Source organism: Heterodontus francisci, chromosome 43 (assembly GCF_036365525.1).
Source record: "Heterodontus francisci isolate sHetFra1 chromosome 43, sHetFra1.hap1, whole genome shotgun sequence".
In the NCBI taxonomy this organism is placed as follows: Eukaryota; Metazoa; Chordata; class Chondrichthyes; order Heterodontiformes; family Heterodontidae; genus Heterodontus; species Heterodontus francisci.
Window position 1 is genome coordinate 19,594,483 of NC_090413.1, and position 27,462 is coordinate 19,621,944.

Below are 27,462 nucleotides of genomic sequence, written 5' to 3' on the forward strand. Positions count from 1 at the left end.
TTCGGCCTTTGGTGCATTTTGCCACATGAAGGATGTTCCACGAATAGGTTCTTTACTGGTGGGAGGGAGCAGTGCCATGATCTGTGGAAAAGGTGGCTTCAGAAACACACACCTTTAAGAAGCTGACCTTAAGCCAATTATTCTCTGCCGATTTTAACGAAGAGTGACTTCCCCTTTAATTGTGCGTGCGCATGCGCACTATGTTGGGACGGGCTCGGAGCAGCAGAGAAATCAGTCCGATGGGGTGGACATTTCCAAATTAAATGAAGCTCGTGGCGATCAGTTTAAAACCGGTCGCCCGGACGTTAGGTTTTATTTTAAACACAGCGGTGCCCCTGACGCGGTGCCGGCCTCAATGTGTCCCCCTCACTCCCAGATCGTGAGTGGGATGCTGGGCGGCGGAATATTCCTTGTGGCTCCGAGTATCGGGCGGGGTGGTGAGGCGGTGACACAGCAGACATGGCGGCGCTGTGGCGGAGGTTCCGCTCTTCGGCTCCCGGAGCCGGGCGCACCGCGCTTTGGAGCCGATTCCGAAACAGCAAACTGGGTAAGAGTCCGGGCCCCCGCATCGTTCGGCGAACCGCTCGCAACTCGCGGGGATTCACTGCCCGTCACCCGCCCCTTTCCCAATGTACAGCGCAGAAACAGCCATTCGGCCCAGCCAGTCTATGCTGGCGTTAACGCTCCACTCGAGCCCCCTGCCATCGTCTAAATTTATCATTGTAACCTTCTGTCCCTTTCTCCCTCATATACTTTTCTAGCTTCCAATTAAAAGAATCTGTACTGTTCGCTTCATCTACTCCCTCTGGTAGTGAGTTCCACATTCTCACCACTCTCTGGGATAAGAAGTTTCTTCGGAATTCCCTATTGCATTCCTAGGTGACTGTCTTATAGTTCTGGTCTCTAGTTTTGCTTTTCCCTACAAGAGTATCCAGTCTTCTACAAGTGGAAACATTTTGTATCCACTCTATCAAAACCTTACATAATTTTAAAATCTGTATGTCAGTCTCTTTTTTGCCAGAGAAAAAGACCCCAACCTGTTCATCCTTTCCTCATTAGTATAACCTTGCAGTTCTGGTACCATCCTTGTAAAAAAATTTTGCGTACCCACCAGTGTCTCCATATCTTTTTCAGCATTTTATGTTTTTATTCAGTACTTGCCTTTTATTGGTCTGACCAAAGTTTGATACAAGTTGAGCATAACTTCTCCACTTTTCAATTCTATCCCTCTAGAAATGAACCTGTGCTTGGTTTGCTTTTTTATGGCCTTATTGACCTGCGTTGCACTTTTTGTAATTTGTGCATTTGTATTCCCAGATCCCTTTGCTCCTCTACCCTATTTAGATTCTTCTCCAAGTAATGTGGGACTTCTGTTTTTCATACCAAAATGTAATGCCCCACATTTTTCTATGTTGAAATTCATCTGTCAATTATATGCTTATTCTTCAAGTTTATTAATACTTTCTTGTAATTTGTTGTAATTCTTCTCAGTGTTGACTATCCCTCCCAATTTGGTGTCATCTGTAAATTTAGAAATTGCTTTTGATTCCAAAGTTTAAATTGTTAGTATAAATTGTGAACAGGAACAGTGATCCCAGCACTGATCCTTCTGGGACCCCATTTGAATAGTTAATCTTACCCAACTCTCTGCGATCCATTCTGCTAATTGTCCCCTGAGTCTGTATTCGTTTATTATGTGGTACCTTATCAGCTTTTTGGAGATCTAGATATATTACATCTACAGCATTACCCTTGTCTTCGCTCTCTGTTAACTCTTCATAGAAGTCATTGTAATTTTATAAAAGTTACATAATTTTTAAAAAGTACTAAATATACCCATGAACTTAGTGTTGTAAATGCCATCAAGATTTTTACTAAAGAAAAACTGTAGAACTGTTTTCTCACTGTCTAACATATAACCAATGACTACAAACAAGACAATCAAATTATTCAAAACAGTATTTTCTAGCGCTCTCACTGACCGTCTTGCCAGATGATTCTTCCCACCTCCCCCCTTCCCTCTTTGCCCTCTTCTCCCTCCATTCTCCCCCACCCCCCATTTTCCAACCTCTCCCTCCCCCCACCATCCTGTAAAGACAGTTAGTGTTTACCAGTTCTATTGTACACAATTTCATGAATGTTAAAAGTTCAGGATGTCTGTGGATGAATTGGGACAAGAATCAAAGCTTCCGTTTCAAATGTTATTTTATCCCCTTGTAGGTTTATGGACACGAAGCCTTCTTAATGATTACAAAGAGGCCTGTAAAGAGATTGTTGTAGGGGCCAGAGATCACCCGGGAAAAGCAACCTTTTACTGCACACTCCTTGCAGGGGCGTGTGTTTGCGGATATAAAAACCCATGTGACAAATCCTTTCAAGCCACTCTGTTGGAGTCATCCAACCAGCTCTTAATCCTGTCTCCTTGGGTCAGGAATGGCCGGTCAGACCGACACATCCAGAATCTGGTGACAGTCAAAAACCAGGGCCGACTCCGACACCAGAACCTGCTCCTCTTCTCTCTGGTGTACACAGCTCCCTACGACGCAAAGACCAGTATATACGACGCACAGTGTGAGTATTTGAAGCCACGGTGGTCAGATTTTCCAGACAGGGTTTTAGACATTGGGTTTTTTGGCAAATGGTGGATCCTTAGTTCAAAAATGAGAGACTGGGACATTAACGATGATGAGTTTGCTTACTTGCCCGCTGAGCTGCAAACAGTCACACCACAGAACCTCCACTCGGCTGAGAACGAAAGACTATTTGAATTAAAGTTCCAGCCCGTCATTCTTGAAGAAGAACACTCACAAGAGGGGGGAGGCGGCTGATGGACACTGCACACTCTGCCGCACTACACTTAAAATTGCTGAGGGTGGCAACCCAGCATCATCACCTCGCAGCTTTCACCCCTCTGGCTGGTTCAAAGCTTTACTTATCCTTTGCCATGTTATTGTAAAGATGTACGAAAACCTAAATAAATAGTCCCAAAAATAAAGATGTCCTGATGTTTTGATGTGCCAGGATACAGTGCCCTGTGTGAGCCCATTAACCAGTGATGCATTGTATTCATACAAAGTTGCAAGCAGGGCATGGGCTTTCCCTTGTAATTTCCGTACACTGAGATAGACCTTTGTGGCTTCTCCTCAAAGGTAAGAATATAGAACAAATCATCCCATTGGCACTCCATGCAGCCTCCCCTACCACGTTACCATTTTATCTTTCATTTTCCCCCTTTACACAGACTATTCCTGGAATGCCATTGTGTGGGTGCTGGCAACTCTGTTACCTCGTCCAAGTGTAAGGTTTTGGAATATTAGTTGCCTATTCAACCACGGGGTGCATCGCAGCTGATCTCCATCCTAACCTCACACAATTTCCTCACTGCTTTGACCATCTAGCTACACTTACACAGGTCTGTCTGCCTCTTAATCAGGGCGTCAACATTGATTTGATGGGGGGGGGGGGGGGGATTGTGTTTTCAAAAGGTACAGTAAGGAAAATGGCCATGATTCTGTTTGAGAGGCTGTTGGCTAAGAACCTCTTGATGTCAGCCAGAAACTGAGTTTGAGCCCTGAGATTTCTAGTTTTGTGTTGTGTTCTGTCTGATAAAGACTTGCATTTATATAGCACCTTTCATGACCTTAGGACATCCCGACGCACTTTACAACCTATGAAATACTTTTGCAGTGTAGAATGTAAAAAAAATTGCAGCAATTTGCACACAGCAAACTCTTCCAAACACATTGAGATGATAATCTTAATGAGGGCGAACACCCCAGCTCCTCTTCAAATAGTGCCATGGCAATCTTTTACAGCAATCTAGAAAGGGCACACAGGGCCTCAGTTTAATGTCTCATCTGTAAGCTGAGATCTCGGACAGTACAGCTCTCCCTCACTACTGCACTGGAGAATCAGCCTAATTTTTGTACCTAAGTCACTGGAGTGGGACTTAAACCCACAACCTTCTGACTCATGCGAGAGTACTACCCATGAGCCATAGCTGGTAGGCAGAAAACTGTATTTAGAAGCTAAGCTTTTAGTCTCCGATTCTCCCTTTAATTATGCATTCTGCTGGTGTAGATTGAGTGGCATTAATAGAGAAGGTCATAGTTAACACCTTCCAGGAGGAAGCAGCAGCAGGGAGATTTTTCAGTTGATGTAATTGTGATCCTAATTTTAATATGGCATTATATTATCTTCCAAAGAATAAATTGCCCCCATGATCATCTAATCTCCCAGGGAAGTGGATTGTGGTGCTGTTCTGAACAATAACTCATTAACACAAGCTGTTTAACCCAACAAAACATTTGATTACCAAGTGATGCACTTTATGCCTTTTGATGCTGAGGCTTTGCCGTTCAGTATAAGGGACACTTGTCTCCTGGAAGTGGTGATACAGCACTCTGATGCATTCATGAGCTGTGCTGTAGAGTGACTAGAATGCTGTATTTCCCTGTCTGCTGAAGTGTCAGGCACAAGGATAAGTGTGCTTGTTGCTACCTGCAGTAAGAGGCAGATTAAATTGGAATTCATTAATGGCACACTCATGCCACCAAGTGGTGGTTTCAAGTAGTGATGATAGAAAACTGGAAACTTGATAGCATCATAGGACAGTACAGCACAGAAGGAGTCCATTGAGTCTGTCGGCACTTTCAAAGAGCAATCCAGTTAGTCCTACTCCCTCACTCTTTTCCCACATCCTTGCAATTTCATTTGAAAGCTATTAATGAATCTGTATCCCCATAGAATATACAGCACAGAAACAAGCCATTCGGCCCAGTTAATCCATCCTGACATTTATGCTCCACTCAAGCCTCCTCCCTTCTTTCCTCATCTAAATATATCATTGTAATCCTCTATTTTCTTCCCCCTCATACTCTTGACTCTTCTTTCTTCTTTGACCTCCTTATCTCGAGAGACAATGGGTAAGCGCCTGGAGGTGGTCAGTGGTGTGTGGAGCAGCGCCTGGAGTGGCTATAAAGGCCAATTCTAGAGTGACAGACTCTTCCACAGGTGCTGCAGAAAAATTTGTTTGTCGGGGCTGTTACACAGTTGGCTCTCCCCTTGCGCCTTTGTCTTTTTTCCTGCCAACTGTTAAGTCTCTTCGATTTGCCACACTTTAGCCCCGCCTTTATGGCTGCCCGCCAGCTCTGGCGAACGCTGGCAACTGCGTCCCACGACTTGTGATCAATGTCACAGGACTTCATGTCACGTTTGCAGATGTCTTTAAAGCGGAGACAAGGACGGCCAGTGGGTCTGATACCAGTGGCGAGCTCGCTGTACAATGTGTCTTTGGGGATCCTGCCATCTTCCATGCGGCTCACATGGCCAAGCCATCTCGCGCGCCGCTGACTCAGTAGTGTGTATAAGCTGGGGATGTTGGCCGCCTCGAGGACTTCTGTTTTGGAGATACGGTCCTGCCACCTGATGCCAAGGATTCTCCGGAGGCAGCGAAGATGGAATGAATTGAGGCGTCGCTCTTGGCTGACATACGTTGTCCAGGCCTCACTGCCATAGAGCAAGGTACTGAGGACACAGGCTTGATACACTCGGACTTTTGTGTTCCGTGTCAGTGCGCCATTTTCCCACACTCTCTTGGCCAGTCTGGACATAGCAGTGGTAGCCTTTTCCATGCGCTTGTTGATTTCTGCATCTAGAGACAGGTTACTGGTGATAGTTGAGCCTAGGTAGGTGTACTCTTGAACCACTTCCAGAGCGTGGTTGCCAATATTGATGGATGGAGCATTTCTGACGTCCTGCCCCATGATGTTCGTTTTCTTGAGGCTGATGGTTAGGCCAAATTCATTGCTGGCAGCCGCAGACCTGTCGATGAGACTCTGCAGGCACTCTTCAGTGTGAGATGTTAAAGCAGCATCGTCAGCAAAGAGGAGTTCCCTGATGACTTTCCGTACTTTGGACTTCGCCCTTAGACGGACAAGGTTGAACAACCTACCCCCTGATCTTGTGTGGAGGAAAATTCCTTCTTCAGAAGACTTGAACGCATGTGAAAGCAGCAGAGAGAAGAAAATCCCAAAAAGTGTGGGTGCGAGAACACAGCATCCCCTTAAGTGCAGAGTTCCACATTCTCACCACTGTTTGGGTAAAGAAGATTCTTCTGAATTACCTATTGGATTTCTTGGTGACTATCTTATATTGATAGTCTCTAGCTACCTTCTTCCCCACAAGTGGAAACACTATCCACTCTATCAAAATCTTTCATAACTTTAAAGATCTCTATTAGGTCACCCCTTAGCTTTTTTTCCAAGAGAAAAGAAACCCAGTCTGTTCATTTTCTGATATGTACACCTTTGCATTTCTGGTATCATCCTTGTAAATCTTCTCTGCACCCTCTCCAGTGCCTCTATATCCTTTTTATATTGTGGTGATCAGAGCTGTTCAGTGTAATCAAGGTTCAACAGATTTAGCACAACCTCCTTACTTTTCAATTTTATCCCTCTAGAAATAAAGCCTAGTACTTGGTTTTCTTTTTGTTTTATGGCCTTGCTAATGTGTGGCACAGCTTTTAACAATTGCTGTATTTATGCTTTGTTATCCCTTTGTTCCTCTACCCCACCTAGATTCGCACCTTTCAAGTAATAAGGGACCTCCCTTTTCTTCCTTTCAAAAGGTACTATCTCAGATTTATCTGTGTTGAACTTCATTTGCCCATTCTGCAAGTTTATTAATGTCCTCCTGTAATTTGTTGCAGTCCTCCTTAGTATTGGCTATACCACTGCCACCCCGTGCCCCCACCCCTGCCCACTTGATGTCATCTGCAGATTTAGAAATTGTTTTTGATTCCAAAGTCCAAGTCGTTAATGTAAATAGTGAACAACAGTGGTCCCAGCACTGATCCTTGTGGAACACCACTTCCTACCTTCTGCCACTGTGAATAACTACTCCCACTCTCTGCTTTCAATCTTGAAGCCAGCTGGCAGTCCATTCTGCCACTTGTCCCCTGACTCCGCATTCTCTGATCTTATTCATTAGTCTATTATGGGGCATCTTATCATAGGCCTTTTGAAAATCCAGATAAATTACATCTGCATTTACTCTCTGTTACCACCTCAAAACATTTGATAATATTGGTCAAGCAAGATTTTCCATTTTGAAATCTATGCTGATTATTCCTTATATTTTTCTTTTCTACATGTTCTTCTGTTCTCTCCTTTAGTAGGGATTCCATTATTTTTTGTACCACCGATGTTAAGCTGACTGGTCTGTAATTCCCTGGGAATGTTCTGTCCCCCTTGTTAAATATAGGAATTGCGTTAACTATCCACCAGCCCTCTGGCACTACACCTTTTTCTAACGAATTATTAAATATGTGTAGTAATGCCTCTGCTGTCTCTTTGACCTTTTGAGTTTGATTAGTTTATCCAATACATCCCTTTTTTTAAAATGCACTTCTCATTACACATCTCATCATTCAATGGCACGTCTACTTGTTCTATCTCCTTGGTAAATACCACAGCAAAGTAATTTAAGATTGCTGCCATCTTGCTATCGTTACCTATGGTATTATCCTCCATATGAACATGTATACCTGTCTATCCCTTAATGGTCCTATTCCCATACCAGCCTTGATGTACCTGTAAAATATTTTACTGTTTTGTTTTATGTTCCTTGATAATTTAACTTCATAATTCCTCTTTGCCTTCCTGATTTTTTTTAACTTCTCTTTTAATCTCTTCACATTCTCTCTCATCATGCCCTCCCCTACTTTCTTTATACTTAATGTATGCCTCTTTCCTAACCCTCAATTGTTCCCTTATGTCTTTATTTATCCATGCAGTCTCGCTCATGTTCATTTTGTTCTTTCCTTTTAACAGAATATATTTTTCCTGCACTCTTAACCACCATTTTCAATGTTTCCCATTGTTGTTTGCCAATATTGTTGCCCATTTTAAGTTCCCAAATTTTGTTCTGTTCTCCAATCTGTTAACCTGGTTTTTGGCATACATATGTCCCTCTCTATTATTTTAAAAGGTATTATATTATGGTTACTCCTGTCTAAATGTTCCCTACTTTTCCTTCTCTTATCTGCTCTGGTTCATTCCCCATTACTAGATCCAATATTGAATCTTCCCTTGTTGGGCTTTTTACATATTGGGTTAAAAAGGAGTCCTGTACATATTATAGGAACTGCATTTCCTCATCCCCTTTACCGACCTCTTGTGTTCAATTAATATCGGAGCAGTTGAAATCCCCCATGATTATTCTATTTTTTTTTTACTGAATTCCCTAATTTTTTTGCATATTTCTTCCACCTTCCCTTTCACTATTAGGTGGTCTGTAGACTACATCTATTAGTGTGACTGATCCTTTGTTATCTTTTACGCCTGTCTGTATGGATTCTATTTTTGTCTTGCTGATAGCTGTGTCCTTTTTTTCATACTGCCATTGTTATCCCTAATGAGTACAGCTATGCCACCTCCCTCTTTTTTTTCTAAATGTTATAACCCTGCATTGTTTAATTCAAGCACGGCATTTCAAATCCTAACCCATTGTGTAAAAAGGTTTCCCTCATGTCGCCCTCTGGTACTTTTGCTAATCTCCATAAATCTGTGTCCACCTAATCAACCCTTCAGCCATTGGAAACGGTGTGTGTATATATATTTTAAAAAGCACGCACTCTATCTAAACCCTTCAAGATTTTAAACACCTCTATCAAATCTCCTCTTAACCTTCTCTGCTCCCAGCTACTCCAGTATATCCACTTAACTAGAATACCTCATCCCTGGAACCATTGTCGTAACTCTACATAGCCTCTCCAAAGCCTTGACCTTCTTAAAATGCAGAGCCTAGAATTAGACACAGTACTCCAGCTGGGGCTGCGCTAGTGTTTTATATAGTAGTCAATTCAAGCTGGGAACAGCACAATTACATACCCCAGCAAACTGCTCAGGTCTTCCCATGAAACACATGACTGTTTTGGATTTGACAAACCCGTCTCATCAGCTTTCCTAATGGCTGTGTGTGTAAATGTACCACCCAACAGAACAGGAAGGGCTCAGGGTTGTGTTCTGACCTGTGCTGAGTTAGCTTATCACTATCCCCCTGCTGGAAAGCTTATGTATAAAGATAGGATCAGGTATGAGTGGAATACAAAAGATTGGTCAGGAAAAGTATTGATTGGAGCAGAGTCCGATTTCCTCTGCGGCAAAATCATTAAAGCTGTTGGCACAAAGCACAGGGAGGAAATCATCCCATAGCGTGTGTTAATAATCAGACACCGTATCGATAATGCTATGGGTGTTATAGACCTGCACTTTATACAGTAAATGGAAAAGTCCTGGGGAAAATTGATGTACAGAGAGATTTGGGTGTTCAGGTCCATTGTTCCCTGAAGGTGGCAACGCAGGTCAATAGAGTGGTCAAGAAGGCATACGGCATGCTTTCCTTCATCGGACGGGGTATTGAGTACAAGAGTTGGCAGGTCATGTTACAGTTGTCTAGGACTTTGGTTCGGCCACATTTGGAATACTGCGTGCAGTTCTGGTCGCCACATTACCAAAAGGATGTGGATGCTTTGGAGAGGGTGCAGAGGAGGTTCACCAGGATGTTGCCTGGTATGGAGGGCGCTAGCTATGAAGAGAGGTTGCGTAGATTAGGATTATTTTCATTAGAAAGACGGAGGTTGAGGGGGGACCTGATTGAGGTGTACAAAATCATGAGAGGTATAGACAGGGTGGATAGCAAGAAGCTTTTTCCCAGAGTGGGGGATTCAATTACAAGGGGACACGAGTTCAAAGTGAAAGGGGAAAAGTTTAGGGGGGATATGCGTGGAAAGTTCTTTACGCAGAGGGTGGTGGGTGCATGGAACGCATTGCCAGCGGAGGTGGTAGACGCGGGCATGATAGCGTCTTTTAAGATGTATCTAGACAGATACATGAATGGGCAGGAAGTAAAGAGATACAGACCCTTAGAAAATAGGCGACAGGTTTAGATAGAGGATTTGGAGCGGCGTAGGCTTGGAGGGCCGAAGGGCCTGTTCCCGTGCTGTAATTTTCTTTGTTCTTTGCATTTATAGAATGCCTCACCACCTTTCTAAAGCATCACCAAACACTTCACAATCATGGAATCTTCCAGAACAGGAGGCAGCAATTTGGCCTGTCATACCTGTGCCAGCTCTTTGATGGAGATGTCCAATTTAGTCCTACACTCCAGCTTTTTCCTCATAACCATGCAAATTAGTTCTCCAAGTACATGTCCAATTGTCATTTAGAAGTGCCTATGGAATTTGATGCCACCAGCCTTTCAGGTACTGCATTCCAGAACATAGCAACCGTCTCCATCAAAAAATTCTCCCAATTTCCCCTCTAGTTCTTTCCCAACTACTTTAAATCTATGACCTCTGATTTGCCAGAGGAAACAATTTCTCCTTGCTTGCTCCATCAAAACTCCTCATAGTCTGAATACCTCTATTGGATCTCCCCTTAATTTTTTCTGCCCTGAAAACAATCCCAGCTTCTCCAATCTCTCCACATGATTGAAGCTCCTCAGCCCTGATATCTTCCTGGTGAACCCAAGTTAGATCCTTGCCATCCTTCCTAAAGTGTGATACTCCGAATTGAACACTATACTCCAGCTGATAAGATATTAAGGGGAACAGACAGAGCAAATCTATTTCCAGTGGTTGGGGAGTCTAGGACCAGAGGACAACACAGTCAGATCCAGAACAATAGAGGCAGTTTTGCGAGATCAGTGTGGGAGAAGGTGCTTCAGCCACAAATACCAACTCCTTCACTTGAATCCACGAACTGCAATAGAATTACTGACTGCGGTAGACGTGCAACAGAGAGAGTGGGCAGTCAGTGAGAGAGAGACAGAATTCCACTCAAGGCAAAACAATTAAAACACCTAGGGAGATTGCTATTAAGATTATTTTTACGCAATTGATTTAGGTATTTACATTTTTGATCCATGGGGAAAAACTGATAAATCTAATAATTTTCTGCATAAATATTTTGTCCACAGTTGGCCCCTATGTCCTGCTGATTGGATTGTTCCCTGCTAACCGTGTGGCTGTTGATTATTATTCTCATGACTACCAGGGACTAATTCCCACATTCCTGGCATAACTATCAATCTCAAGTCAACACCTGCCTCTCCAAGTTAAAGCCTCCTTTCTATCTCTGAACCCCCAGCCAAAGCCTTCCCTTACCGTCCCTCACTACTTTCCAGTTGTTTCTACATCTTTGAGCAGTTTGGAGACCCCCACCCCACCAAGTCATTCTTCAGATCTCTGTGACAACTAAGAGAAAAAGTAGCCACACACACACACACACACACACACAGGAATTATGTGAAACATACAAAATGCCAGCAACACAGACAGAAAGAAATGGCATAAATGGAGGGTGTACAGAAACACAGGAGACAATCATAGACAAATTGAGGTGGCAAGAGAGTATATGTGAGAGGAATACAAAGAGAGAGCGAGCATGAGGCAAAGAATTAGAAAATACAGAGACTGTTAACAAGGATAGAGAAATAATTTTCCCATAAGCATTGCTGCTGGGACTGAGTAATGCACTGAGCCAAGGACAGGATCTTTTACTGTGGATTTTCTTGGATGTAAAAGACATTTCTACAATTGAACCCTGAACACAGACTACATTCCTTGGAAAGTAGGCTTTCTGTAGGAGAGCTCTAATTTAACAAATACATTTTCCCTCTGACTTTACTAATACTTTATCTCATTTTTTTCTTCCAGTTTTCTTTCTCCTTCTCTGAAGATGTTGACTTATTTCTGGGTCCTGGTTCCACAGATAGTATCACATCATGTGGCTATTCTTTATGTATGAATAATTACATAGAGGACTGGCTTGCCTAGGTTGATTGTGGGCCTGAATGGAGGCTTCAACCTCAATGTCAGCCAGATGGGACACAAGAAATAGGAGCAGGAATAGGCCCCTCAAGCCTGCTCCATTTTTCAATAAGATCATAGCTGATCATCTACCACAACTCCACTTTCCCACCCTATCCCCATACTCTTGAGTCTTTTAGTTTCCAAAGGTTTACCAATCTGTGTTGAATATACTCAATGACTGAGCATCCACAGCCTCTGGGGTAGAGAATTCCAAAGATTCACAACCCTATGAGTGAAGAAATTTCTCTTTATCCAGAGACTGTGTCCCATATTTAATATGTTTCAATATGATTAATGGGACGGATGTTAACCGCTGGGTTGATCAGTCAAACATGACAAGATTCTTCACTTACTTACCTGGACACTTCCTGCAGCACCACTGGATAGCAATCAGAGATGGGTACCCTTCCCAGATCTGGTGCCCAGTTGTACAACCCCCTATCATGTCCCTGCCCAAGATCAGAGCAGGCCAGGGACCGAGTTCAGGACTTTACTTTGTACGGCTGAACTACTTGCTAGCTGAAGCCTCGAGGGAGCCTTAGCTTCCTCTTTTTAATCCTACATGGATTTAACTGAAAGAAAGTACAGCTTCATTAGAGGACTTTTCATCAGATAAAATATATTGCTCAGTCTCAAAGATATCAATGTGCTAAGATCTTAATGCCTCCTCCTTCCCCTCTCGTTACTGCTTTGCTGAATGGTTTGCCTGTAATCTTTTTACTTTACTGCCATTCTTGGCAGAGTCTAAACTGTATGCAGTCAGCAAAGAGAGTGTCAATTGGCTAATGAAACACAGTAATTCATTCTCATTATTCTCGCGTCCTTGAATCAGCAGAGAGGGGAGGGACTGCACTAGGAAAGCACAGCATCATTTTTCCCAGTCAGCAGTTGTGCTTTACTAAGGTCTCTGCTCAACTTGTTCTCTCCCTCGTCAAAAGTCCACCACTTTTGGTTCCAGTGGGGCATGAAGTGAAGAAGAGAATTATGCACATCTCCCTAGTATTCCTGAATGCCCCAACTATTCAATCCCTATTGCACCCTTTCTCATTTGTTTGATAGTGACAGGAGTATAACCTATCCTCTGACTTCTAAATTATGTTTGACACCATAATTAGAGTTTTAAACTGCTAGTGTGACGAGATGCAACAAAGTCACATGTAGCACAGAAGCATATCCAAAATCTGCACTTTGTTCTGTCTGCCTACTTAATTTAACTGTAACATTTTATTTCCATCATGTCTAGTAGAGAGAGAGAGAGACAAGCAATTCAATTCGAAGGAGTTAATGAGATTACTCCCATCGTAGCACTGATGGGTTTTCATGTGAAGTAGAGACAATGAATTTCTCCATTTATTAGATCTTTTGTTCTCTTCTCACCCAATGGAATCTTATTCAACAGCATTAGTTCATGTACACCATTTCCCCAAAGTCTCCATCTTCCCTTTCCTGGATTTTATTTCCAATCACAGCCTCCATAATTCATTTAATATATTTCATGAAAACTGGCCTAGACATGGCAGAGGCAAACCCTTTCTCAATACACTCTGTACATAACCATTTGTTCTGCTCCTTTTTCCTTATTATTTAGTAGCTGTGAATTGTGAATAGCTTTTTCCTATTGCTCGAAGGAGAATATTCTGCACTTTCTTATCAGGTCCTCTTGGGTTGTTATGTTATCTATTCCTGTTAATTGCTGGAACATGGTTTCATTTTTGTAGTAGTATCTACTCTTCCCCAACCACCACCCCCCACCCCAATCCCATATTAATGCATGTAAAAGCCTATCCCTTGCACCATAATGCAACAAATCTTGCTCAAAAAGTAGCAGTGCGTCAACCACATGTGTAGTCATTAATGCGCAGCAAATTCAACGGATTAAGAGATATGCCGTGAATTGCAAATCTCCAGGACTTGCTGGTTGATTTCTGCTGCCCTGCTGTTTGCTTTGTATAAACGGATTCTCACTCTCAACCTCTCCATTTGCACATTGAACTCGCCGCTGAAATTTAATTCTGGTAATTAACAGTGTAATGTGATTATTACTGCCATGTCAATCAACCTGTGGCCTAGAAAGGGAACTATTTAAACTGTGGAGTTTCATTCCTTCAAGCAGTGAATTGTTCTTTGAGATTTATATATTTTTTAGTTCTTACTTTCCTTTGTTTCTTTTTCTCTCCCAATCAAATCTTTGTTTATCTTTCATTTTCTGTATTTAATTTGACTAATTCACACGATTTCCTTCTCAGTCATTGTTCTTTCTTTCTCAATCCTTCAATCTCATTGGTTAAGGAGATGCACTGTTGACCTGCCATTCCGAGGTCCCAGCTGTCCAGTTTTCCTCACCAAGCCATTATCAGTACATACCTTCAACAAGTTACAACACAAAAATTGAGCAGAAGGGTACATTTAAAAGTCTTAACAGCGTACCCAACAAGATTTGACCCATTAATTAGTTGATCAAATTTTATAGCGAGTTCCTATCAGAAATAGCTCATTAAATCCAAAGTTGTTGCTTCAGTTTAACTGTGCCCACAATAATTTTAAAACCATTTAGTCATTTGATAACTACGGTGCTTCATGTCTTATCGTATGGTGGCTGTGTCATGTGAACAGTCAGTCCATTCGTGGTGAGTGGTCCTGGCCCTGAAGCGTTGATTCAACCACCTGGTCAGTCCATGAAGCTCTCCTATGGTTTGTTCACAAAATTTAGTTGATTTCGATCTTTTTCAAAATCTATTCCTTCCGTCTTATAATTTACAATTTTATGTTGAACTCTCCACCAAAATGGTATAGTATAATTTCCCACCTAATTTGCCCCCATATCTCTATACTGCCTGCAGCTTCCATCACACCCTTTCTAAACATTGCTCTTTATTACAAAGTTACTAAGTCGCTACAGCACAGAATTAGGCAATTCAGTCCATCAGGTCCATGCTGACATTAATGCTCCACATGAGCTTCCTCCCACACCTCTTCATCTAACCCCATCAACATATCCTTCTATGCGCTTCTCCCTCATGTGCTTATCTAGCTTCCCCTTGAATGCATCTATACAATTTGCCTCAACTATTCACTGTGGTAGTGACTTCCATATTCTCACCTCTTTCTGGGTAAAGACCTTTTCCCTGAATTCCTGTGACATTGATCACAAGTCGTGGGAGTCAGTTGCCAGCGTCCGCCAGAGCTGGTGGGCAGCCATAAAGGCGGGGTTAAAGTGTGGCGAATCGAAGAGACTTAGCAATTGGCAGGAAAAAAGAGAGTCGCAGGGGGAGAGCCAACTGTGTAACAGCCCCGACAATCAAATTTTTCTGCAGCACCTGTGGAAGAGTCTGTCACTCTAGAATTGGTCTTTATAGCCGCTCCAGGCGCTGCTCCACAAACTACTGACCACCTCTAGGCGCTTACCCATTGTCTCTCGAGACAAGGAGGCCAAAGAAGAAGTCGCTACAGCACAGAATTAGGCCATTCAGTCCATCAGGTCCATGCTGACATTAATGCTCCACATGAGCTTCCTCCCACACCTCTTCATCTAACCCCATCAACATATCCTTCTATGCGCTTCTCCCTCATGTGCTTATCTAGCTTCCCCTTGAATGCATCTATACAATTTGCCTCAACTATTCACTGTGGTAGTGACTTCCACATTCTCACCTCTTTCTGGTTAAAGACCTTTCTCCTGAATTCCCTATTGGACTCATTAGTGACTTATCTTATATTTATGGCCCCTGGTTCTGGTCTCGCAGGAAAGGGTAAAGATCCTCTCTGCATATACCCTATTAAACCTTTTCATAATATTAAAGACCTCTATCAGGTCACCCCCTTAGTCTCTTTTCTACAGAAGAGAGCCCCAGCCTGTTTGGTGTTGTGTGCCTTAGGACTTTTGCATCAATTTTAATTCACCATTTGTGTGCTGCCATTCACACCCTTCTCCAATTTTCCTCCTAAGTCCAGTGCCTAAAGGCCATACTATGCCTGAATAGTAAATCAGAAGCAGTTTCTTCTCATTGATCAGAACAAAACAATGGTTCAGAAAATGCTGGACAGCAGGTCAGTCAGCATCTGTAAGGAGAAAAGACAGATTCCTGTGTTGGGTGTACAGCCCTACCATCAACTGAAAACTTAAGATAAATATAATGAGGTTGGAAAATTACAACAACTAAACATTTATATAACACCTTTAATGTAGATGATGTTCCAAGGCTCTCCACAGAGACATAGTTTAGATAAAAATGGACGCCATGCCGAAGGAGCTATTAAAAGAGGTGACCAAAAACTTGGTCAGAGATCTGGGTTTTAAGGAGGATCTTAAAAGCGGCATGGAGGTGGAGAGATTTAGGAAGGGAAATCCAGAGAGTTGGTCCTAGATGGATGAAGACATAGGTCGCCAATGGTGGTGAAGGGATGTATTGAAGACCAGAGTTGGAGGAATGGGTGGGATGGGATTGTAGGGAAAAACGAAGTTAGAGATGGGGGTGGCAAAGCTATCAAGGGATTTAAACGCCAGGTTGAGAATGAAGGTGGGGATTCGGAGATAATGGATGAGCAGAACTTGGGAGAGAGTGGGATATGGGCAACCGATGTTTGGCCAAACTGAAGTTTACAAAGGATGAAGGATAGGAAGCTGACCAGGTGCATTAGAATAGGTGATAAAGACATGGGTGAAAGTTTCAGCAGAAGAGAGATGGAGACAGGTGATGTCATAGAGGTGGATGCAGTTCTTTGTGAGGGAAGAGGATAGGAGTTTGGAAGCTCAGCTCAGGGTTGATTAGGACACAGGTTGCAAACAGTTTGGTTCAACCATGAAAATGTAATTGGTGGCAAGTGTTTAAAGTTTGTGGCAGGGACTGAAAATTATGACATTGGTCTTCCCAACGTTTTAACTGGAGGAAATTGTTGCTCATGCATGTCTTGATGTCTGTCAGCACAGAGACAATGAAAGGGTCTAAAAACTTGACAGCTAGGGAGAACTGGGTGTCATCAGCATGAAGATGGAAGCTGACCCCATGTCTTCTGATGATGTTGCCAAAGGGCAGCATGTAGATTGGCCGGGGGTGGGGGGAGAAGGATGAGAAGAGAGGATAAATCCTTAGGGCACTCCAGAGGTTATGATGTGGTTATGATGTGGTTATGAGGAAGAGAGCCATTGCTGGAGATGCTTGGCTACAATTCAATAGAAAAGAGCTAGACAGCTGAGAAGAGGCATTGTGGGATGGTGTAGTCAATTGTCACAAAGGCTGCAGAGAGGTTGAAGAGAATGAGGAAGCAAAACTCACCACGGAGGACTGATTAGTGCTGTTTCAGTGCTATGGCAGAGGCATAACCCGATTGGAGAGAATAAAACATGGAGGAGCAGAAAGGTAGGGCACAGATTTGAGGGGGCAACACTCATTCAAGGACTTTGGAGGGGTTGGAGATGGGGTGGCAGTTTAGCAGTCACAAAGGGACCAAGGGTGACCTTTTTGAGGATTGATGACACCATTGTTGAAAGAGACAGAGGAGAGGGAATCATTTACAATTTCAGCAAGCATGGGGCCAGGTAAGGAAGTTGCATGGTCAGCAGTTTAGAGACTGGGGTCAAGAGGGTACCCGCATGGGTCCTAGTTATGCCTGTCTTTTTGTGGGATATGTCGAACATTCCTTGTTCCAGCCTTACTCAGGCCCCCTTCCCCAACATTTTTTCCGGTACACTGATGACTGTGTTGGTGCCGTTTCCTGCTCCCGCGCCGAACTGGAAAACTTTACTAACTTTACTTCCAATTTCCACCCTTCTCTCACCTTTACATGGTCCATCTCTGACACTTCCTTTCCCTTCCTCGACTTCCCCGTCTACTAAAATTCATCATAAGCCCACTGACTCCCACAGCTACCTCGACTACACTTCTTCACATCCTGCCTCCTGGAAAGACTCCATTCCATTTTTCTCCGTCTCCGACACATCTGCTCTGATGATGCAACCTTCCACAACAGCGCTTCTGATATGTCTTCCTTATTCCTCAACCAAGGATTTCCCCCACTGTGGCTGACGGGGCCCTCAACCGTGTCAAGCCCATTTCCCACACCTTTACCCTCACCCCTTCCCCTCCCTCCCAGAACCGCGACAGGGTTCCCTTTCTCCTCACTTTCCACCCCACATCCAAAGGATCATCCTCTGCCACCTCCAGCATGATGCCACTACCAAACACATCTTCCCCTCCCCTGTCAGCATTCCGAAGTGATCATTCCCTCTGCGACACCCTGGTCCACTCCTCCATTACCCCCGACACCTCGTCCCCTTCCCACGGCACCTTCCCATGCAATCGCAGGAGGTGTAATACCTGCCCTTTTATCTCCTCTCTCCTCACTATCCAAGGACCCAAACACTCCTTTCAGGTGAAGTAGCGATTTACTTGTACTTCCTTCAATTTAATATACCGCATTCACTGTTCACAATGCGGTCTCCTGTACACTGGGGAGACCAAACACAGACTGGGCTTGCCATTTCAACACACCCGACTGCTCTCATGCCCACATCTCTATCCTGGGACTGCTGCAGTGTTCCAGTGAACATTAATGCAAACTCGAGGAACAGCATCTCATTAGACATGCTACAGCCTGCCGGACTGAACATTGAGTTCAATAATTTCAGAGCATGACTGGCCCCCCTTTTTTATTTTTGTTTTATTTTAGTGTTTCATCATTCATTTTTTTACTATGCTTTTTTTTTCATGTTTGTGCTTTTGGCCAGGCTGTTCGTTATTCGGCCATTTAACACCCTCTCTGCACGAATACTTTGTCTTTCACCACACCATTAACATACCGTTTGCCTTTGCTCCATGACCTTCTTGTTAGTTATTCTCTGTGACCCTGTCCTATCAACACTTTCCCTTTTGTTATCTCTTGCCCCACCCCTGCTGTATTTGCTTAAAACCTATTACATTTCTAACCTTTGCCAGTTCTGATGAAAGGTCACTGACCTGAAACGTTAACTCTGCTTCTCTCTCTACAGATGCTGCCAGACCTGCTGAGTATTTCCAGCATTTTTTGTTTCTATTTCAAGGGAGCAGGGAGCAAGTCTCAAGGACAGGAGGAGTTCAGAGAGGACAGGAGAGCAAGATGTGGGATCTGACATAGCTGTATAATAGAGCCTGGATGGAAGTTGTGATATGGTGGGCAAGGTGTGGGGGGGCGGGGGAACACATGGATGGGCACAACCTTAGAGACAAAATCCATGATATCCTCATTATTGTTGGAGGTGACGGTGGATAGGGTTGGGGAAACGGAGTTAAAGAGATGGTTGGTAATGGAGAAAAGTAGCAGTAGTGGGTGATTTTGACAGAACTTTGATGACTCTTGGCGCGGTGTATCCAGATCAAATGTAGTGAGAAAAAAGGAGAAATAACAGGCAATCCAATCTCAGACTCTACAGCACAGAAAAAGACCATTCATCCCAACTGGTCCATGTCAGTGATTGCACTTCACATTCTTTGGCCTCCTTGTCTCGAGAGACAATGGGTAAGCGCCTAGAGGTGGTCAGTGGTTTGTGCAGCAGCGCCTGGAGTGGCTATAAAGGCCAATTCTAGAGTGACAGACTCTTCCACAGGTACTGCAGATAAAATTGGTTGTCGGGGCTGTTACACAGTCGGCTCTCTCCTTGCGCTTCTGTCTTTTTTCCTGCCAACTGCTAAGTCTCTTCAACACGCCACGCTTTAGCCCCGCCTTTATGGTTGCCCGCCAGCTCTGGCGGACGCTGGCACCTGACTCCCACGACTTGTGATCAATGTCACAGGACTTCATGTCGCGTTTGCAGACGTCTTTAAAGCGGAACCATGGACGGCCAGTGGGTCTGGTACCAGTGACGAACTCGCAGTACAATGTGTCCTTGGGGATCCTGCCATCTTCCATGCGGCTCACATGGTCAAGCCATCTCAGGTGCCGCTGGCTTAGTAGGGTGTATATGCTGGGGATGTTGGCCGCCTCGAGGACTTCTGTGTTGGTAGTACGGTCCTACCATCTGATGCCAAGGATTCTCCGGAGGCAGCGAAGATGGAATGAATTGAGACGTCGCTCTTGGCTGACGTACGTTGTCCAGGCCTTGCTGCCGTAGAGCAAGGTACTGAGGACACAGGCTTGAAACACTCGGACTTTTGTGTTCTGTGTCAGTGCGCCATTTTCCCACACTCTCTTGGCCAGTCTGGACATAACACCTCCCATGCGCTTGTTTAATTCTGCATTGAGAGACAGGTTACTGGTGATAGTTGAGCCTAGGTAGGTGAACTCCTGAACCACTTTGAGAGTGTGGTCGCTGATATTGATAGATGGGGCATTTCTAACGTCCTGTCCCATGATGTTCGTTTTCTTGAGGCTGATGGTTAGGCCAAATTCATTGCAGGCACTGACACGGAATACAAAAGTCCGAGTGTATCAAGCCTGTGTCCTCAGTACCTTGCTCTATGGCAGCAAGGCCTGGACAACGTATGTCAGCCAAGAGCGACATCTCAATTCATTCCATCTTCGCTGCCTCTGGAGAATACTTGGCATCAGGTGGCAGGACCGTATCTCCAACACAGAAGTCCTCGAGGCGGCCAACGTCCCCAGCTTATACACACTACTGAGTCAGCGGCGCTTGAGATGGCTTGGCCGTGTGAGCCGCATGGAAGATGGCAGGATCCCCAAAGACACTTTGTACAGCGAGCTCGCCACTGGTATCAGACCCACGGGCTATCCATGTCTCCGCTTTAAAGACGTCTGCAAACGTGACATGAAGTCCTGTGACATTGATCACAAGTCGTGGGAGTCAGTTGCCAGCGATCGCCAGAGCTGGCGGGCAGCCATAAAGGCGGGGCTAAAGTGTGGCGAGTCGAAGAGATTTAGCAGTTGGCAGGAAAAAAGACAGAAGTGCAAGGGGAAAGCCAACTGTGTAACAGCCCCGACAAACACATTTTTCTGCAGCACCTGTGGAAGAGTGTGTCACTCTAGAATTGGCCTTTATAGCCACTCCAGGCGCTTAGCCATTGTCTCTCGAGACAAGGAGTCCAAAGAAGAAGAAAGAAGATTTCCCCTGGTGAGACAAGTCCAGAACAAGGGGGTATAACCTAAAAATTAGAGCCAGGCCGTTCATGGGTGATGCCAGGAAACAATTCTTCATCAAAAGGGTAGTGGAAATCTGAAATTCTCTGCCCCAAAATGCTGTGGAGGCCACCCCACTCTACTCCCTACCCCCCCCTCCCCACCCCACTCTACTCCCTACCCCCCACTCTACTCCCTACCCCCTACCCCCCACTCTACCCCCTACCCCCCACTCTACTCCCTACCCCCTACCCCCCACTCTACTCCCTACCCCCTACCCCCCACTCTACTCCCTACCCCCTACCCCCCACTCTACTCCCTACCCCCCACTCTACTCCCTACCCCCAACCCCCCACTCTACCCCCAACCCCCCACTCTACCCCCAACCCCCCACTCTACCCCCAACCCCCCACTCTACCCCCAACCCCCCACTCTACCCCCAACCCCCCACTCTACCCCCAACCCCCCACTCTACCCCCAACCCCCCACTCTACCCCCAACCCCCCACTCTACCCCCAACCCCCCACTCTACCCCCAACCCCCCACTCTACCCCCAACCCCCCACTCTACCCCCAACCCCCCACTCTACCCCCAACCCCCCACTCTACCCCCAACCCCCCTCTCTCTCCCCCCCCAACCCCCCCTCTCTCTCCCCCCCCCACTCCTCCTCTCTCTCCCCCCCCCCCACTCCTCCTCTCTCTCCCCCCCTTCACTCCTCCTCTCTCTCCCCCCCTTCACTCCTCCTCTCTCTCCCCCCCCACTCCTCCTCTCTCTCCCCCCCCCCACTCCTCCTCTCTCTCCCCCCCCCCACTCCTCCTCTCTCTCCCCCCCCCCACTCCTCCTCTCTCTCCCCCCCCCACTCCTCCTCTCTCTCCCCCCCCCCACTCCTCCTCTCTCTCCCTCCCCCACTCCTCCTCTCTCTCCCTCCCCCACTCCTCCTCTCTCTCCCCCCCCCACTCCTCCTCTCTCTCCCCCCCCCACTCCTCCTCTCTCTCCCCCCCCCACTCCTCCTCTCTCTCCCCCCCCCACTCCTCCTCTCTCTCCCCCCCCCACTCCTCCTCTCTCTCCCCCCCCCCTCCTCCTCTCTCTCCCCCCCCCCACTCCTCCTCTCTCTCCCCCCCCCACTCCTCCTCTCTCTCCCCCCCCCCCACTCCTCCTCTCTCTCCCCCCCCCACTCCTCCTCTCTCCCCCCCCCCCACTCCTCCTCTCTCCCCCCCCCCCACTCCTCCTCTCTCCCCCCCCCCCACTCCTCCTCTCTCCCCCCCCCCACTCCTCCTCTCTCCCCCCCCCCCACTCCTCCTCTCTCCCCCCCCCACCCCACTCCTCCTCCTCTCTCCCCCCCCCCACCCCACTCCTCCTCCTCTCTCCCCCCCCACCCCACTCCTCCTCCTCTCTCCCCCCCCCCCACCCCACTCCTCCTCTCTTCCCCCCCCCACCCCACCCCACCCCACTCTACTCCCCCCCCCACCCCACTCTACTCCCCCCCTCCCCACCCCACTCTACTCCCTACCCCCCCACCCCACTCTACTCCCTACCCCCTACTCCCCACTCTACTCCCTACCCCCTACCCCCCACTCTACTCCCTACCCCCCACTCTACTCCCTACCCCCCACTCTACCCCCTACCCCCCACTCTACCCCCTACCCCCCACTCTACCCCCCACCCCCCACTCTACCCCCCACCCCCCACTCTACCCCCCACCCCCCCTACCCACCCCCCACTCCACTCTACCCCCCCACCCCACTCTACCCCCCCACCCCACTCTACCCCCCCACCCCCCCCCACTACCCCCCCACCCCCCCACTCTACCCCCCCACCCCCCCCACTCTACCCCCCACCCCCTACCCCCCCACCCCCTACCCCCCCACCCCCCACCCCCTACCCCCCCACCCCCTACCCCCCACCCCCTACCCCCCCTACCCCCCCACCCCCTACCCCCCCACCCCCTACCCCCCACCCCCTACCCCCCCTACCCCCCACCCCCTACCCCCCCTACCCCCCACCCCCTACCCCCCCACCCCCCCCACTCTACCCCCCCACCCCCCCCACTCTACCCCCCCACCCCCCCCACTCTACCCCCCCACCCCCCCACTCTACCCCCCCACCCCCCACCCCCTACCCCCCACCCCCCCACTCTACCCCCCCACCCCCTACCCCCCACCCCCCCACTCCCTACCCCCCCCACTCTACTCCCTACCCCCCCCCACTCTACTCCCTACCCCCCCCACTCTACTCCCTACCCCCCCCCACTCTACTCCCTACCCCCCCCACTCTACTCCCTACCCCCCCCACTCTACTCCCTACCCCCCCCCACTCTACTCCCTACCCCCCCCCCACTCTACTCCCTACCCCCCCCCCACTCTACTCCCTACCCCCCCCCACTCTACTCCCTACCCCCCCCCCACTCTACTCCCTACCCCCCCCCACTCTACTCCCTACCCCCCCCCCCACTCTACTCCCTACCCCCCCCCCACTCTACTCCCTACCCCCCCCCCCACTCTACTCCCTACCCCCCCCCCACTCTACTCCCTACCCCCCCCCCACTCTACTCCCTACCCCCCCCCCACTCTACTCCCTACCCCCCCCCACTCTACTCCCTACCCCCCCCCACTCTACTCCCTACCCCCTACTCCCCCCCCCCACCTCACCCCACTCTGCTCCCTACCCTCGCCCTACCGGGGCCGCGCATGCGCTCTTGCTGCCAGCTCCGCTCGCGCTCCCTCTCTCTGTTACCGGCGGCTTCTCTTTGTTCCATTAAAAAACCCGAGTGGCAGCGCCGGCTCCAGTGCAGGTAACAGCAGCTCGCTTCTCCCTCGGCTGCCGGACCCGGGGGGACGTTGGGTGCGCGGGCGGGGTGCTGCCGGTCCAGCGCTGGTGGGGGCTGTGCGGCACCGGTTGCCCCGGGGTTGGGGCCGCTTTCATTGTTTAAAGGCGAGTGTGCGCTGCAGGCCCCGCCGCCCGATATGGTGGCGCATTCGGACTAAAATTAATTACTTTATATTGCGATTAATTCAAAATATATTGTTTAGCCAGGTCTGAGCAGGGGAGGGAACTGCTTCGCTTTATTGAGCTGATCGGATCAGCTGTATTATCTTGTATATATCTGTGTGTGTTTCTCACATTGGGGCTGTCTGCGTGGGAAGCTGCTCAATGAACAAAGCATCAGAGAGGTTGCTGCCTGCAAAAAGATGTTATTTGCAAATCCAAAAAAACTTTTGTTACTGCATATTGCAATAGTTTCAAATATCTCCTTTAATGTGTTAGAATAAACTGCATTGTTCGTTATTTTTTGACTTTTAATTAATGTCATCAAATGTTTGCAAATTTTTCCTCTCCCCTTCTGTGTTTTGCTGCTGATCCCAGTGTATAAAAAATAGATAGTTGTTTAGAAGTTTTGTTATGATGATGGTAGAGGAGTCTATTCTGAATTGACTTTGCAGCTTCATAAAATATGACATTGTTGTTTATATATTTTCCTTTTTTAAATCTCTCACAAATGCACAAAGGTCAGGGTCTGGTTTGTTTAACATTTGTGGTTTCAGTGATGCTCTGATTTATTGTATTTTGAATGATGTGGATGTTCAGAGATGAAGCTTCAAAGGATGGGGCTGCTGTATATTGCATTTATTTTCAAATCATTCCCTTTTGTTTTTAAATATTTTTATTTGCCCCACCCCGGCAGTGTAGAATTCGGGTAAGTGAAGTTTTTAAAGACCGTCTAAGTAGAGTGGTTTGACAATGAAGTTTTGCCTCTTGTCTGGAGGACTTTGGTTCAAGCTGAGCAAAGCTCCCTTCCCACCAGTGAATAAGATTTTCTATTAGTCCAGCTACTGGATGGTCTGTTCCCTTCGCCCCCACCCCCACTATCCCCAGTGTCTTGAACGGGGGGAGGGGAGGGGGAATTGGAAGGCAGACGTTCCAAAGAAGGGTCACTGACCCGAAACGTTAACTCTGCTTCTCTTTCCACAGATGCTGCCAGACCTGCTGAGTGAATCCAGCATTTCTTGTTTTTGTTCCTATTATCACTTGCTTTGTCTCCTGTTGGGTACTACTAGATGGCATTGATTAATGCAGCAGTTCACAGTTGAGATCATACTGCCTTTCTTGTGGAGGTGATCCACACAAGAGGTGATCAGAAACTGGTGAAAAGTTTGTTTTTTTTAAATTCCCTTTTCTCTCCTAAAGTTGTGAACTTTTGCTGAGGTGTGGTTTTGCAGACAGCTCTTGCCACAGGAGCCCAGTCACTGGAGTGTTGACAGGCTATTTGGCTGTGGCAGGCATTGCAGCGGAACCTATCTGGTATCCTCACAAGCTGAAAATTAAAACTGAATGTTGGAAATACTCAGCAAGTCAGGCAGCATCTTTGGAGAGGGAAACCGAGTTAACATTTCAGGTTGCAGACATTTCATCAAAGCAGGAAGAAGTTGGAGCTTTATCAGTTTCTAAGCAATTACAGAGCCAGGGAAAGAGTGTTTGGGGGGTGGTGGTAGGGGGGAGAGCAAAGGGGAAGGTGATAGTGGCACAGTTATCCACAATGGATCCCTCCAGATGTGGATTTTTAAAAAGTCATAAAGTATGAATTTAATCTAGAAAGGACAGCACCCACAGCAATACTTATGGTGCTGCTTTGGGGAAGTCAGTATTGGGCATGGTTTTAAAAATCCACAGTGCAGTTCAGAGTTGAAAGCACTGCTGGCTGATCTCAGTCACTTGTTCCGAGAGTGAAGTGCAGCTGGGTTTCTGAGACACAATCACTTCTTCAGCTAATGGTTAAAAGGCAGAGGGACTTGTCTCCAGCTATCATTCTTTCAGTAGTAGGCTGAGTTAGGACAGATCAGGCATTCAGAGGGACCAGCACTTGCTTCACAGTCGAGCGGTCACGTGGGTCAAGCTTCAGAGCAGCTTGTCACTCAGATCTGCCAGCCTCATTTGGCATGAACTTTACCTTGTCAGCTGGACCATTAATTAGAGGGGAGACAATGGGAGATGAGAGGAAACTCTTCTGTTTTATTTTAACTTGCTATTAATAAAAGAGTACATTGTGGGTACATTTTCCTCCCCCTCCTAAAATATTATTGCCCTTTTCCATCTGACCTGGCCCCTCTGCAGAGCTGGCTAGAACATGTCCTTCAGCAGGAGCTGCCAGGGAGTGCTCAGATGCAGCTTGCTCTGACTCTCCTCCCTGCCTATGGTTTGTAGAAAGACACACTGACCTTTCCTTAGTCCATCCCTCCTCAGCATGGCAACCCCTGGGGGTTAAGAGCTGTGTGACTGCAATATGAGCTCACGTTGTGCAGTTGCCTCCTTATTTACCCTTTCTGGCAAGGCACCAACATCCTGGTGGATTACAAGGCAGTTTGTTTCCTGGGCAGTCTTGCCCCTCCACTCCTGTGAAATGAGGTTGTGATGTGGTTAGCCACAAACGCTTGTCCGCAGTACAGGGATGAGATATGGCAAAAGTTGAATTAAACCATAATAGTTTTTCTCATCCGAATGTTTAACCAACAACAGCAGGCATTTATACAGCGCCTTCATTCTTCATAGGTGCATCACAGGAGTGTTGTCAGATAACGTTTGACACTGTGTTGCAGAGTCTGTAGGACAGAAAAAATGACTGCAGCCCTTCCCTTCTGTTTCCTCTCTCTCTCATCCCATTTTCCCCCAAACTCATATTTTCACCCACTCTCCCTCTGTTTTCTCTCCTTTTTGTTTTCTCTCCCCGCCCCCGTCGTGCGTTTTCTCTCCCCGCCCCCGTCGTGTTTTCTGTCCTCCCCCTGTGTTTTCTCTGTCATTGTGTTGAAGAGTTACCAGATCATTGCCTCCAAGGCCAAGGTGAATGAATCTGTTTCAGTTTGATGTGAGGATAAATTAACTATCCTGCTGTCATGGGAATAATAAATGAAGTTTAAAGTCCTAGATTTTGATGGCGAGAAGGACACACGTCCCTCATGCACAGCACAGTAACCAGCTTTTCCGGAGTACAGTCTCCTAATAATTCAAATATATCTTTAGTGCTCAAAGAAAGTAATAATTTAAACTAATGATTTGCATGGAAGCTGAAGCACTGTGTAGATGGGATGCACTCGTCTGCACAATCCTATGTGTCCACAAAGTATCTGATTTGTTTTAACAACTGGCGTGGCTGCTTTCCCGTAGATCGCTGCCTGAAATTATGTTGTGATATGTAATACACCATGTGTGTGTATTTTTTTGTGATGACTGTTGCCATGGCTATGGGAAAATGATAAAAAGGACAGTCTTGCTCGGCCTCTAATGTGGCTCATGTATTCTTAAATTGAAACTATAAGGTGCACAGATACATTGGAGCACTGCTCAGTGTTTTTGCTGGGAGCTGGTATGAATATACATACAAAATTACAAATACAATGGTGCTAACTAGGCCATTCGGCCCAACTGGTCCATGCTGGTGTTTATGCTCCACAGGAGCCTCCTCCCACCCTACTTCATCTCACTCTATCATCATATCCTTTTCCTTTCTCCTTCATGCGCTTATCTAGCTTCCCTTAAATGCATCTATGCGA

At 46.7% G+C, this 27,462-nt stretch overlaps 2 protein-coding genes across 9 annotated transcripts in view; both read left to right on the forward strand.

Annotated features, from left to right (window-relative positions):
* Positions 1-206: 206 nt before the first annotated feature.
* timm29 (translocase of inner mitochondrial membrane 29) lies at positions 207-2,995 on the forward strand. The gene is made up of 2 exons (XM_068020801.1): positions 207-547; positions 2,221-2,995. The coding sequence occupies exons 1-2, from the start codon at positions 460-462 to the stop codon at positions 2,826-2,828; spliced, it is 696 nt and encodes a 231-aa protein (XP_067876902.1). The 5' UTR covers positions 207-459; the 3' UTR covers positions 2,829-2,995.
* A 358-nt stretch (positions 2,996-3,353) lies between these two features.
* The window catches only part of smarca4a (SWI/SNF related, matrix associated, actin dependent regulator of chromatin, subfamily a, member 4a), a 105,378-nt gene continuing 81,269 nt past the window's right edge, over positions 3,354-27,462 (forward strand). For 4 of the 8 annotated variants that reach the window (XM_068021080.1, XM_068021086.1, XM_068021087.1 and 1 more), the window contains exon 1: positions 23,627-23,711. The gene's annotated coding sequence lies outside the window, so the exon portion shown is untranslated. Of the gene's footprint in view, positions 3,413-23,626; positions 23,712-27,462 lie in introns of those variants that run through there. The other 4 variants (XM_068021082.1, XM_068021081.1, XM_068021084.1 and 1 more) reach the window with 3 other exon arrangements.

Excerpts from the sequence above, each read along its gene's own strand:
- timm29 (XM_068020801.1), top strand. The coding sequence starts at position 460 with ATGGCGGCGCTGTGGCGGAGGTTCCGCTCTTCGGCTCCCGGAGCCGGG. Across the intron at positions 548-2,220 it reads ATTCCGAAACAGCAAACTGG|GTTTATGGACACGAAGCCTT; the intron begins GTAAGAGTCCGG and ends ATCCCCTTGTAG.